This window comes from Hylobates moloch, unplaced genomic scaffold (genome assembly GCF_009828535.3).
Source record: "Hylobates moloch isolate HMO894 unplaced genomic scaffold, HMol_V3 SCAFFOLD_1, whole genome shotgun sequence".
Lineage (NCBI taxonomy): Eukaryota > Metazoa > Chordata > Mammalia > Primates > Hylobatidae > Hylobates > Hylobates moloch.
In genome coordinates this window covers 173112616-173126472 of record NW_026652276.1, presented here as the reverse complement: position 1 = coordinate 173126472, position 13857 = coordinate 173112616, and the positions used below count along the sequence as shown (strand labels likewise).

The window sequence follows — 13857 nt, the reverse complement described above, 5'->3', positions numbered from 1 at the left end:
CATAATTATGACTTGTATATTCTAGAAAGTCAGCTCTGCCCACTGGACAGTGGAAAGATTCACCAAAAACAAAAACCTATAATCATGTTCATCTTTCAAAAAGGAGGGATATCAAAGAAAAGAGAAGGTAAATGGAGAAATAAGATTTTCATATTCTTCATAAATGTTAGGAGAACTACTTACTGTCATTGCATTTCCAATAGTATATTCTTTTGATATGACTAGAGTGGATCCATACCAGAAGGCCAGTGCATATGATGCATATATTAACAGGAAGGCAATACCCATGGAAATGTTTGCTGAAATAGCTTTTTTAACTCCAATCTCTTTGGCATTTTCTAAATGTTTCTGATACCTACCAGAAAAATGAGAGGGAAAATGTTATAATTAAGAATAACAATCCATAGTCTGAGTCACACTCGGCTCCTATATAGTTGGAGGTTTAAGTAACAAAGTCAGTCAAGGTAATGAACCCATGGTGAGACCCAGCTCTTTGGGAGTTGAACTAATTCAGGATCAGCCAGGCCTAGAACAGATCCAAGCCTTCTCTTTACTGGCCCGGTTCCATTTCCCTTCATCCCTTCCAAGCCAACCAACTTTCCTGTGGCTATTCCAGAATTGAGGGTTCACCCTGGGATATGGAAGAGCTTCTCCATCACCTTCACGGCAATATCACAAGTCAGGGTTAAGAGGGAATGAGAGAAACCAAGCAAACCAGAATTGACTGTAAATGCCACTGGAACTCATAAACAGTTAGATTCTTAACCCTGGTCAATGTCTCTTCTCTGGAGAACAGAAAATCCTCCCTGTATTGTCCACTGGGTGAGGGACGAAAATTTTACATGTTGTTGTACATAAACATAGGCTTCTCTCTCTGACTTTTTAAAAAATCAGGCTGACCTTCATCTGTCAAGCTAGATACAGGTTATAAGGTAGTCACTACTTATGGAATATCAGTTCTTATTCAATTTTTCCAGACTTTAGTTTCATCATATGAAAAATAGATTTCATAATGCCTAATTTGCAAGATAATTGTGAGGTTGGTAGATAATTGTAGAAAGCAGTACAGTAGCTGGTTCGTAGTTAGCAAGCCTGATCATTTCTCTTACTATTGTATTAGTATGTTCAATTTTTATCTCTTCCTGAGTTTTGCTCATTCTATTACTATCATATCTTTGAATCATAATTCAAATGCATTATTACTGGCTGCTGGCATTTGATATAAAGTTTAAAATATCTAGAATGATTCTGTTAAATTACAGTATTTTTTTCATCAAGTTGACTCAAATCTACTTTTCCATACTAGACCCAGAGGGTATGTAAATTTTAATTTGGGCTCCCTGAAATTTAAAGAAAAATCCAATGGGTATGCAATGACACTTCGAGGGGAAAATATCACATAAATTAGGATATTTCTCTTTGTGACAAAAAAAAAAAAAAAACCACAGCAACACCACTTTAAGTGTTGAACCAAATAAAACATGAGAATTCATTAGTCTTTTAAAAAACATATTCTGCCATCAGAAGGTTTGTCTTTTTTATTGCATAAAGCACCCAGGTCTTCAGGGTGCTTTCCTCTGGTTGGGGGCTGTGTTCATAGAGCACAGCTGCATCTCTGGGGGTAGCCAGCAGGCCACAGCCAGCACTGTGATTTCTCCTGTGTGGCTGAGCCTCAAGGTGTGGCAGGAAGACTTGCATCTGCCCAGTGTGACACACAGCTCCAGTGACAGCAGCGGACACACTGTAATTACCTTTGCTTAGGTGGCTCGCTTACCGGGACTAACGGAGTGGCACAGATTACACTGACATCCTGAGGTCCAACTGAGGGTTAGTGTGGTCTGTGTGGACTATTGTGTACAGGAAGCAGCAGTGAGAGAGAAAAAAGGAAGAGGTTAGAGGACCAGAAACATGTTGGCTTTGAAGAGGGATTAAGGAATAGAAAAGTAGAAAATTAAATGGGGGGAATAAGGGAAACTTTGTTTTTAATGCTAGAGAATTTCCAGAGAATTTTTATATCCAAGAGTTGTGAGTATCAAGAGTCCCATAGAATGGCCAAAGAAAATACTTTATATGGAATCATACTTCAACTATAGTAGGGGATATTGTTATTTAAATAAACCCCTAAGTAATTATTTTCATTTAAGTAGAGCAGAATGGCCTTTTTCATAGGTGTGTTCTTATCCCCAAACTCATTGAGATATACACATTAAAGATGTATACACAGCTTTTCATATGTCAATCATGCCTTGATAATTTTTTCAGAGAAGAGTTTGCAATATGCCTCCAGATACTGGTCAATTTTCCAAGCTTATCCTGGATCATTAAAGTTGAAAGCCAGAGGCCTGGGTGGGAAGTCCTGCCTCATTGTTATGGAGGACCCACAAGGCCCTACAAAGAATTCTGGGCTATAACTGGGAAGTCAATGTTTTCTCAGGTTTTTCTCTTATATATTCCACTTCATAGTCATTAAGGGAGTAAAATAAAATAAAAAATATTTTGATAAGTATTTTTAATATAATTATTTTCCTTTGTAACCCTACTTATTTTTGGGGGGGGGGTTACGTATTTATTTTTTGGTTTTTAAAAAATTTTTACTCTTTTTTTGAGACAGAGGCTCACTCTATCATCCAGGCTGGAGTTCAGCTCACTGCACCCTTGACATTCTGGACTCAAGCGATTCTCCTGCCTCAGCCTCCTGAGTAGCTGGGACCACAGGTGCACACCACCACACCCAGCTTATTAAACAAAAAAATTGTAGGGCCAGGGTCTTACTACATTGCCTAGGCTGGTCTTAAACTCCTGGATTCCAGCTATCCTCCTGTCTTGGCTTCCCAAAGGGCTAGCATATTTTGGTTTTTGCATTTAAAAACAAGGGAGTCCATTTGTATTATCACATAGCCAAAAGAGTCCATGGAGCACAAAAGGTTAAGAACCTTGCTTTAGAGTCTGACATTCAACTATAGCCATCAGTAAAGGGTGCTTATAATTTATGGGAGAAGGGTTAATATTAGGAAAGGGAAGATAATAAACACATACCACAAAAGAAGAAGCAACAAAATGTAAAAACACATTCCTTAAACCAGTGGCTAAAGAACCTTCCTGACCTTTCCAGCTCTTTGTTCTGGCCCCCAAAAGCTATCACAGTCCTGATGGCCCCCAGAGCCTCTTCTGCCACGGCGCCTGCTTTTGCATAAGCAGCTAGTTCTTTGTCACTAAATGCCGAGAGTATCTGGACAGAAAAGAAACAGTGATCACTTTTGTATAGGGAGAAAAGTTTAAAGGCACTCTGGTCAACTCTTTAACCTACTTTTTCTTCCCAAACCCTCTCCTTAACCAAATATTAAAGTCACGTAGCAAATGCCAGTGTTCTGGATCCAATGGCTGTGTCCACATCCCTCAAAGGCTATATCTGACCCACCCTGGTGATAGACTCCGCAAGAGTACTCAGGAAAAAAGAAAATCCACACATAATTCTCTAAATAGCATTCTTGGGAACACTGTCAAGTTCCACATCTACTGTTTTTCTCTGTTAGTTGTAAGGTAAAATAAAATAAAACTTTACTGCTTTGAAAGGATTTACCATTCTTTATTGTGACACAATTTTTTTTTTTTTTTTTGAGACAGAGTCTCACTCTGTTGCCCAGACTGGAGTGCAGTGGCACGATTGCGGCTCACTGTAACCTCCGCCTCCCGGTTTCAAGCGATTCTTCTGCCTCAGCCTCCCAAGTAGCTGGGACTACAAGTGCACACCACCATGCCTGGCTAATTCTTTGTATTTTTAGTAGAGACAAGGTTTCACTGTGTTAGCCAGGATGGTCTCAATCTCCTGACCTCGTGATCCACCCACTTTGGCCTTGTGTCACAATTTTTAATTACTATAAAAACGATACTTCCAGACTTCCTCATGGGCATTCTGCTAAATAATAAGATAGCCAAACAAGATGTTGCAGGAGAAAAGCAAAGGAAGAATCAAAACAAAAGAGATACAAGTAGTTCACTGTGTAAATCATCAACCCCAGAATGAACAAAAATTGCCAGTAAAATTTCTCAACTCTGAAGTGTTGGCTAAAGCAGAATACATTTTGTGTATTTTATTGCAAGGCAAAACTGGCAGAATGCCACTTAACCATCACAGGTAACGATTAAAATAAATAGAACAAATCCAAACTCTATTCAAAATTTTTATGTTCATGCAATAATTTGAGGGTAATTCCTTAACCAAGGGTAATTGAAGTAAGAACTGTGATTTTTTTTTTTTTTTTTTTTTTTTGAGATGAAGTCTCACTCTGTCACCCAAGCTGGAGTGAAGTGGCATGATCTTGGCTCACTGCAACCTCCACCTCCTGGGTTCAGTGATTCTCCTGTCTCAGCCTCCTGAGTAGCTGGGATTACAGTCATGTGCCACCACGCAAGGCTAGTTTTTCTTATTTTTAGTAGAGACAGAGTTTTGCCATGTTGTCCAGGCTGGTCTCAAACTCCTGACCTCAAGTGATCTATGTACCTTGGCCTCCCAAAGAACTGGGATACAGGAATGAGTCACCACACCCAGCCTGTAACATTTTGAATTATGTTAAAAATTAATTTCCTTACTAAAGCATCATATTAACACCATGTTACTGGATGTAGTTTCAACTGACATTTAATGTAGACCTGCACAGGTACAAGTATGAGACTTCTGCATATTAAAGATTACTGTGTGCAGGGGTTAACACACATAAAAATGCCCAGCTTTCACATACCTTTGCCCAAATGGCTGCAGAGAGTCCCAGAATAGGGCTGATGGCCATTACCACAAGGGTGAGCTTCCATCCTCTGATGAATCCCACTATGAATCCTGCAAAAAACGTGGCTACTGCTTGAAAGAACATTCCAACCTTGTCACCAATTCCTTCACTGATTTTGGAGATGTCACTAAAAAAGATCACACCTAAGTGGTTACAGGCAGGAGGTTTCAGTTAGAAAGATGAAGTAGACATCCAACAAACACATAGACAAGTAAAATTTGTTCACTGACTGCAAGCCTCTTTCAGAGTCTTAGCCTCTTGAATAACATCTTCCCCACCTAAACACCGCACAAAGGAAGAAATTCAGGATTAATCAATGCTTCTAATAAGTTAGTATCATTAAGTTGATACTATTAAATGAGTCATTCCTATGAGAGAAGCATTAACATTTTGAGCATCCAAATCTATCTGTTTAAAAGCAAGAATTAAGAAGAACATTGCAACAATAATAAGCAACAGTAATAGGGAAGTATTACTGCATTTCTTCTTACAGGGAAGTAATAGGGAAGAGATCTTTGCTTCCACTCTTGTCCCTATTCTCAACGCAGTCTATTCTCAACACAGCAGCCAGTGGGATGCTTTGAAAATGCAAGTCTGACCATGTTACTCCTCACCTCAGAAACTTCCAACAGCTGCCATTTCACTGGGTGAAAGCTGAAGTCTTTGTGGAGGTTTACAAGGCCCTAAATGTCTTGCTCTTCCCTCTTTTTTTTTTTTTTTTTTTGACTTATTTGCTCAGGATGCCCTTGCCAGGACCCCCAGTCAGGAAAGTTTATCATCTATCTCCCCCTACTGGAATGTAAGCACCAAAAGGACAGAGATCTGTGCTTTGTTCACTGATACATTATGAACACATAGAATGGTACTTAGCACATGAAACACCCTCAAATATTTGTTGAATAAGTGAAGAGTTGACAATTACTAAAGCAAGTCTCTTTGTAAATTAATTCAATCATCTATTCATTCATTCAACCATCTTTACTGAGAGTCTAGCACCTGTCAGGTCCCGCAGTAGAAAGTTCCATGAGAAATAAACAGGTATAAGATGTGAGTTCAGTCCTCACATAAACCTACTGTGCACCTTGGGGGAAAGCCAACATGCAATGGCATAGGCTACAGATGCTGCTAGACATGGCTGCCAGATGATTGATTTCTAATATAGATCAGATGCTCAGTCTAGTAACATTTTTCATTTAAAATCTTTCCTTGACATTTTCACACAGTAATTAATTTCTATATGAAAGTGTGACATTAACAATGTACCTACTCTGTTAGCCGCGTATTGAGTTCAGTGGTGTCGTTGATGTCAAACCATCCTATTTCCTGTCGTAGAATAGCATGAAAAAACTTTTGCCTAATTTTCCTGATCTGTCGACCAGCTGCCAAAGTCCAAAATGAAACTTGTATATAGGCAGCAACAAGAACTCCAGCACCCAATCCTGAGTAGTAATATGCATATCTGAAAAAAAAAGAGAAAGGCTCTATTAAATACCTTCTCTTTTCTTTTCTTTTCTCTTTTCTTTTCTTCTTTTCTTTTCTCTTTTTTCTTTTCTTCTCTTTTCTTTTCTTTTCTTTTCTTTTCTTTTCTTTTCTTTTGAGACTGAGTCTCACTCTGTCACCCAGGCTGGAGTGCAGTGGCACCATCTCAGCTCACTGCAACCTCTGCCTCCTGGATTCAAGTGATTCTCCTGCCTCAGCCTCCCAAGTAGCTGGGATTACAGGCATGCACCACCATACCTGGCTAATTTTTGTATTTTTAGTGGAGATGGGGTTTCACCATGTTGGCCAGGCTGGTCTTGAACTCCTGACCTCAGGTGATCTGCTCACCTCGGCCTCCCAAAGTGCTGGGATTACAGCATGAGCCACCGCCCCCACCATCTTTATTCATCTCTTTCAGGAGAAATTTTCAGAACTAGAAATTAATCAATTTACTAAACTGATAACAAAAACTATACAGGACCTTATAACAAACAGACATTACATTTTTCTTTTTTTTAATTATAAAATGATGAGCTCCATGATGGCAAATCTATTTACTTGAACTGTTAGCCAAAGAAAATGGATAAATTTTTGTTGTTAACTGCAGAAAAGTTAACGATTTGTTTTTAACTGATATTGATAACTTGTGGATACAATTTAACTCCTCTTTCATAATTATATTCTAGACTTGTATATCTTATTGTACTGAAAAGTTCACTACTATTTACATATAGTAATAAGCAGATTGAACATGTGAAATCGCCCTTTCCATATTGGTTTTTCTGCATTCTTTATAAAAAGAACCAAAAAACTTTGTTCCTATTTGTCAGAATTTGAAATATTAAAAAAAAGTTATAATAAAATGTCATGAATTCAAACGAATTTGGAATGAAGGTTTTACCAAATTAGTAGAAAGTTAGTATTTTTAAAAATAATAAGTACATATCAATACTTTCAAATTTTTATTATCTAATTTTACAAACTGCTTCCAGATAGACACCTTTCAGGCCTTTTAGCGTACAGACAGCACTCGTTACAATCAGCAACATTGCTATGCAGACATACAAACATCATGCTTACAGGCTTTAGAGATTTCTATTGAGAAACTAGAAGGAGGAGAAAATGCCATAAATGATATTATTGGATCAAATGACAAAATTGGAATATAGATGTTATATTAGATAAAAGTATTGAAATTTACTGAAGCCAATAGCTGTACCGTGATTATATAAGAAAATATCCTTATTCTTAGGAGTCATACTGCAGTAAAGGGCCATGATGTGTGCATCTTACTTTAAATTGGGATTTGGGAGCAAAAATGATAACAATAGGTGAATCTGGGTAAAGAGTACATGTTATTTGTATATTCTTATAACTGTAATTGGAAATTATATTCAAATGAAACTTTAAAAAAGTACACCATATATATGAGTTACCTAGTCATTTCTTCTTCCAGAATTTTGCCTGGATTTAGCCGCGACAATGAAAAGTTCACTAAATTAAAAAATAAAATAAAACATGTTAAAAGATCAAACTATTAATAGGCATTGCCAGGTTTTAAAAAATCTGTTAATAATTTAAATGTATGAAAGCTAGAAGATGCTGTTATAAAGTTTCTCTTTAAAAAACACTTTTCTTTGCACACTTAAGTGCATTCTTTTCACTTTACTCAAGTAAAGAGCCCAAGGGTTTAGGTACTGGACATTAAGGACCAAGAAAGGGGAAGATAAGCCCTCCCAGGTCTTTCCCCCCTCCTGGCGGTCTCAGCCTTTAGCAAAGCAGCCTTCTAAGGAGGCACAGAGGAGCCACTGAAGAGACAAGGAAGCCACAAAACACACAGAAGACAGAGGAGGGAATAAGAAATATTTAAAATAGAAAACACAGGATTTAAGAGGCATTTTTTTTTTTTGGTGGCTCAAAGCACTTTATAGATACTTCAATAAATTTTATTTTTATATCTGTGTATTTTTTCTTTACACGTCTCATATGACATAAGTAAGGGAAAGGCTAAGTTACATCCATCACAAAGGAGGAAAAACTAGACAGGGAAGATAACTTAGTTGCTCAAAGGCAGGTCAGTGATCACTGGCAATTGGTGAACATCCTGCATTCCACCTCTTGTTTACCAGCACTGCTGTATTCTAGTATTTTTGAAGCAGTATTAATTGGAAAGAAATCTATTGTCTATTAATTTGAGCTAATTTGATAAAATGTCAATGTATCTTTCCTGATTTTCATGTTTTAATAATAGCTAATGTTTATTGAGCATTTGTTAAATACCAGGCACTGCTCTGAATACTTTAGGTGTGTTAATTCATTTAATTATCTTATAAGGTGAGACTATTTTACAAACCCCATTTTATAGAAGAGGAAATGGAGGCACAGATAAATAAAGTAACTTACTCAATGTCATACAGCTAGTAAGTGGCAGAGCTGAAAGTCAGCCCAGGCAATTTGGCCTATGCTCGTAACACTATACTATACTGATTTATTCATGTGACAATGACTTATTTTTACTTTTTAGAAAACACAAATGAAAAAATAAGAAACAGCCTACCTCTACCGCATTCACAAAATAATAGGATAAAATATCACCACAGCATTGTTGAGAAAACACATCAGGGTACATATTTCTCATTTTCCACGGTCCTAGGAGAGAAATTGGTCTCTTTGTTCCTTTGCCATGTGTAAATAGCCCAGGGGTCATGTTTTCATGGTGCTATGTATCCTCCTTATCTTTTTACAAAGAAAGATAAGGTCGAAACTTATTTAAAACTCAAACTACTGTCAGGATCAATTACCAGACATCTGGCCCCAACTGTGGCATAATCTTTCCCCCAGGATTATAATTTCTACTGATGTTCACAGTGAAATTTCTGATTATTAATCTAGCTCTTTATAAGCTATCAGAACCTTGAAGATTCATACTCTATTTTACTTTTCATCTTGTCAGTTCATTTCTGTGTGTTCATTTCCATCCTGAAGTTTTAAATAAGGCAAATTGGAACAGTGTTTGGAACTAGAGGCAGGTAAGCTATTCTAAAGCTGTGGCATTTGTAAAAATCATTGTGGTTTATTTCCCTGAACTGAAAAATTGGGTGAAATCTTACATAAGTTTTTCCTCTCTTTCAACACCTACCTCAAACTTTTAAATTCTCTCAATAAGGATACTGATATGGTTTGGATGTTTGTTCCCTCCAAATATCACGTTGAAACGTGATCCTCAGTGTTGGAGGTGGGGCCTGATGGGAGGTGTTTGGGTCAAGGGGACAGATCCCACATGAATGGCTTGGTGCCCTCCCTGAGATAATGAGCGAGTTCTCACTCAGTTCATGTGACAGCTGGGTGTTAAAAAGAGCCTGGCCTCTCCCTCCTGCTCCCTCTCTCTCCATGTGACCCATCTGCTCCCCATTCACCTTCCCTCATTGAGTAAAAGCTTCCTGAGGCTTCGCCAGAAGCCCCAAACAGATGTGGGTACCATACTTTTACAGCCTGCCAAACCATGAGCCAAATAAACATATTTTCTTTATAAATTACCCAGTCTCAGGTATTCCTTCATAGCAACACAAAATGGACTAACACAGATACCAACTCAAACTGACTCTTCCTCCTAGGAAAGAATCTATGAGAGTTCCAGATTGGACCCGCTCATTTCTCAAGAGTCCCAAGAATGGAAATCTAGTGCTGGGTTAGTAACCCAAGGAGCCCCAGAGTCCCTGGGGAAAATCAGAGTTTCTGCTGCCTGGGACAAAGGTGAACTAAATGTATGTTGGTGTGTTGCCTGAAAAGTCATGGCATGCTAGATCTGAAAAGAACCTAGTCCTGGTCTTGTCAGATGCTACCTATTCTGCTTCAGTCTCATAAATGATATCTACATGGTCATTTGGCTTGGTGGTTCTTAATGCTGTCTGTGCATTAGAATTACATGGGGAGCTTAAGAATTACAGATGTTCAGGCTCCACTCAAGCCCAGTGCAGCCAGAATCTCTGGTTGAGTCCAGAGCATCACATTTTTATAAAGTGTCTCCCGCCAGGCCCGGTGGCTCACACCTGTAATTATAGCACTTTGGGAGGCTGAGGCGGGAGGATCACTTGAAGCCAGGAGTTTGAGACTGGCGTGGGCAACGTGGTGAAACCCACCTTTACAAAAAGTTGGCCGGGCATGGTGGCAGGTGCCTGTAGTCCCAGCTACTCAGGAGGCTGAAGCAGGAGGATTACTCCAGCTCAAGGCTGGAGTGAGCTATGATCACTTCACTGCGCTCTAGCCTGGGCAACAGAGCAAGATCCTGTCTCAAAAAAGAAAAAGTACCCTGGTTGATTCTAATATGCCAGGATGGAGAACTTACACCCCAGTCCACCTGAATGCCTCCCATAGTAAGGAACTGGGGAACTCCTGAAGCTGCCTGTTCATTTTAGAGAGTACCTATATTAACTATCTATTTTACAGATGAAGAGACAGAGTGGGTTGTTTCATTTCCAAGTTCTTATAGCTAGTTTCTCCCAATATTTATTGATCATTTACTATGTTCCAGACACTTTACACAAATCATCTCACTTAATTCTATCAGTAAATTTATGCTTACCTTTCAAAGGTGAGAACAGTAAGGATTATAGAGGATAAGAGACTTGCTCATGGTCACACAGCTCATGGGTGAAGGGTCTGAATAAGCAGTGTATACATTAAGGATTAGATAGGGAAACATAGTCTTCATTTTCACTTTTGAGTCTCAAAGTAAATCAATGTCTGCCTTCCCTGATTCTGCCCAAGACTTCTTTTTTTTTCAAAGGGGAAGAAAGAGAGGTATACATCACCTCAAGCATCTCTCCTTTCTTTGTGTTACACACAATCCAATTATATTCTTTTAGTTATTTTTAAATGTTGCCTAGGACTTTTACCACATAGAACTATTCATCATAAAATAAAGAGCTGGTGTTTGTTCAGGCACCCTAGGCACTATGGACAGTTACGAAGATATCTTGGGGACTCAAAATGGCATTTTTCCCCTCAACCAAGAGGCAATGCAAGGACAATCAGGGTGCAGCTATTTCCCCGCAGAATTTTCTAGACTATTATAGTCACAGAGACAGCATAAAAGATATCAAGTCCTTGACACTCTGTGGAAAAACTGTTTTCTCCAACTCTGTCCTTAATGTTTTGGATGCAGAATGTTGTGTGCATAGTTTCTGCACAACTGACTCATTGTGAGGGAACAACCCTGTCATGGAGTGGCTTTATTCTGTTGACAAGGACGAGCTTTGCTCACAATAAGTCATTGTCAGACCCTCTTGTAATATAAACCTTTTTTTCTTCTAACATGCCTTTCTCATTTGGCTCCTATTAAGTCTGGTTGTCCAAGCATCCAACAATTCTAAAGAATAGACTAAGTAAACATCTCTATGAGATACGCTGGAACCTCAGCTAAGTACCTCACTCTATCTGTTCCCAATCCCCATGATTTTTGTTAAACTCTACAACTCTCAACACATCAATAAGCAGTCTGGATTTAGAGTGAGTATCCTTTAAAGATTTCATTGTCTTCAAAGAGGTATGAGAATATTATTTTTACAAACGACCAAAGAGTGGATACTGGAAATTCATAACATTTGAGGAACTTCCCATTCTAAATAGTCCACAGCATCCAGTAAGCCTAATGAGAAACATGGCTACAGGAGTGTTTATAATTCGGAGGCTACCAAAACAAAGTTGGCAACTCTCGCGAGTTTATCTCTGCGTCAACCACAGTTCTGTAAGTGACTTGCTTGTGCCATTCCCCAGAGAGACCCTGAATTTGGCACCTCTCTGCCATGTCCAGCTTAAAGCCATTTGGTTTCATAATTAGGCACAAGTTAAAAAAAAAAAAAGCAAACTGCTCCAAATAAGAAAGTTAGGAATTATTCTGGTATTAGTAAAAACAAAAGAACTAATAAAATTGGTCCAAAAGAGAAATGATGTGTGATAAGTGAATTGCATTGCTTTAATCTGACTTTAAAAATTTTAATTGTGATAAAATACATTACATAAAGTTTGCCATGTTAACTATTTTTAAGTGTACAGTTCAGTACTGTTAAGTATATTCACACTGTTGTCCAGCCAACCTCCAGAACTTTTTCATCTTGCAAAATTGAAATTCCATACCCATTAAACCACAGCTCCCCACTGCTCCTCCCCACAACCCCTATTAACCACCATTCCACTTGCATTCTTATGAATTTTACTCTAGATACCTCATAAAAGTAGAATCGAACAGTATTTATCTTTTTTTGAGTGGCTTATTTAATTTAGCGTCATGTCCTCAAGGTTCATCTATGACGTAGCATGTGTCAGAAGTTATTTCCCTTTAAAAGGCTGAATAATATACCATTGTATGTATCTACTATATCTTATTTTTCCATTCATCTGTTAATCTGATTTTTTTAACACTGTGCAGAAGTCATTTAAAAAATTTTTTTACTTTAAATTTATTTTTTCTTGGTAAAGGTGTATACGTCAACAGTTACAAGCGAGAATACAGGAAGACATCACACCCACCCATTTTCAAAGCCACTCACTTTCCCTCCCTAGAAGTAATCATCAGTTTCTCTACATTATTTCACAGATATTTTATGGACATACAAGTGCTTGGCTGGAAGGCTAATGTGAGTCACCAAGAGATAATATCTGCGACACTTGAAAAGAGGTGCTAGACCATACATGAACAGATAAAGTTGGGTCTTATTCCACAAAAATATTCCATTGGTGCTCTAATAAATGGCGCTTTATGGTTTGAAAATCAGGAAATGTGAAACCCAAAGATAATTTCAAAGTAGGGGCAGTGGAGATATGCTGCTGACAATTCAGGAGTTGGAGAAGTGTCTTTGTAGTTTCTTTGATTTTTTTTCCAGATGAAATAAGATGGAAATCAAAGGCAGCTGGTATAAGTTCCTATACAGTCATTGTCCTGCCACTAAAGGGATGGGTGAGAAACCCAGCTCCACATCTGGAAGGTCAGACCACTTAATAGACCCTTGAGCATTAATGTGCATAAATGCATCTCTGATTCACTGTGGGGAAGGAAAGGTCTTGCTAAAATACCATTGCTAATTCAGTGGGTCCAGGATGTGGCCTGGGAGTCTGCATTTCTTTTTTATTTTCTTTTTAAAATAATTTCAATTTTTATTTTAGATTCAGGGGGTATATGTGCAGGTCTGTTACATGGGGATACTGTGTGATGCTGAGGTTTGGGATATGTATGATCGTGTCACCCAGGTAGTGAGCATAGTACCTAGTATTTGGTTTTTCAACACTTGCTGCCCTCCCTCCCCTCTCTAGTAGATCTCAGTGTCTATTGTTCTCATCTTTATGTCAATGTGTTACCCAATGCTTAGCTCCCATTTATTAGTGAGAATATGCAGTATTTGGTTTTCTGTTCTTGTGTTAATTTGCTTAGGATAATTGCCTCCAGCTGTATCCATGTTGCTGGAAAGGACACAATTTTATATTTATTTATTTATTTATTTATTTATTTATTTATTTTGAGACAAGGTCTTGCACTGTCACCCAGGCTGGAGTGCAGTGGCACCATCTCGGCTCACTACAACTTCCACCTCCTGGGTTC

At 38.3% G+C, this 13857-nt stretch overlaps 1 protein-coding gene across 1 annotated transcript in view; it reads right to left on the bottom strand.

The window, feature by feature from the left end:
- The window catches only part of ABCB4 (ATP binding cassette subfamily B member 4), a 69920-nt gene that overhangs the window by 41065 nt on the left and 14998 nt on the right, over positions 1–13857 (bottom strand). Inside the window, exons 5-9 of the mRNA XM_032755871.2 lie at positions 7700–7757; positions 6052–6243; positions 4740–4911; positions 3105–3229; positions 184–355 (exon numbers count right to left, since the gene is read on the bottom strand). Of these exons, the coding sequence (XP_032611762.1) occupies positions 184–355; positions 3105–3229; positions 4740–4911; positions 6052–6243; positions 7700–7757 (719 nt within the window). The remainder of the gene's footprint in view (positions 1–183; positions 356–3104; positions 3230–4739; positions 4912–6051; positions 6244–7699; positions 7758–13857) is intronic.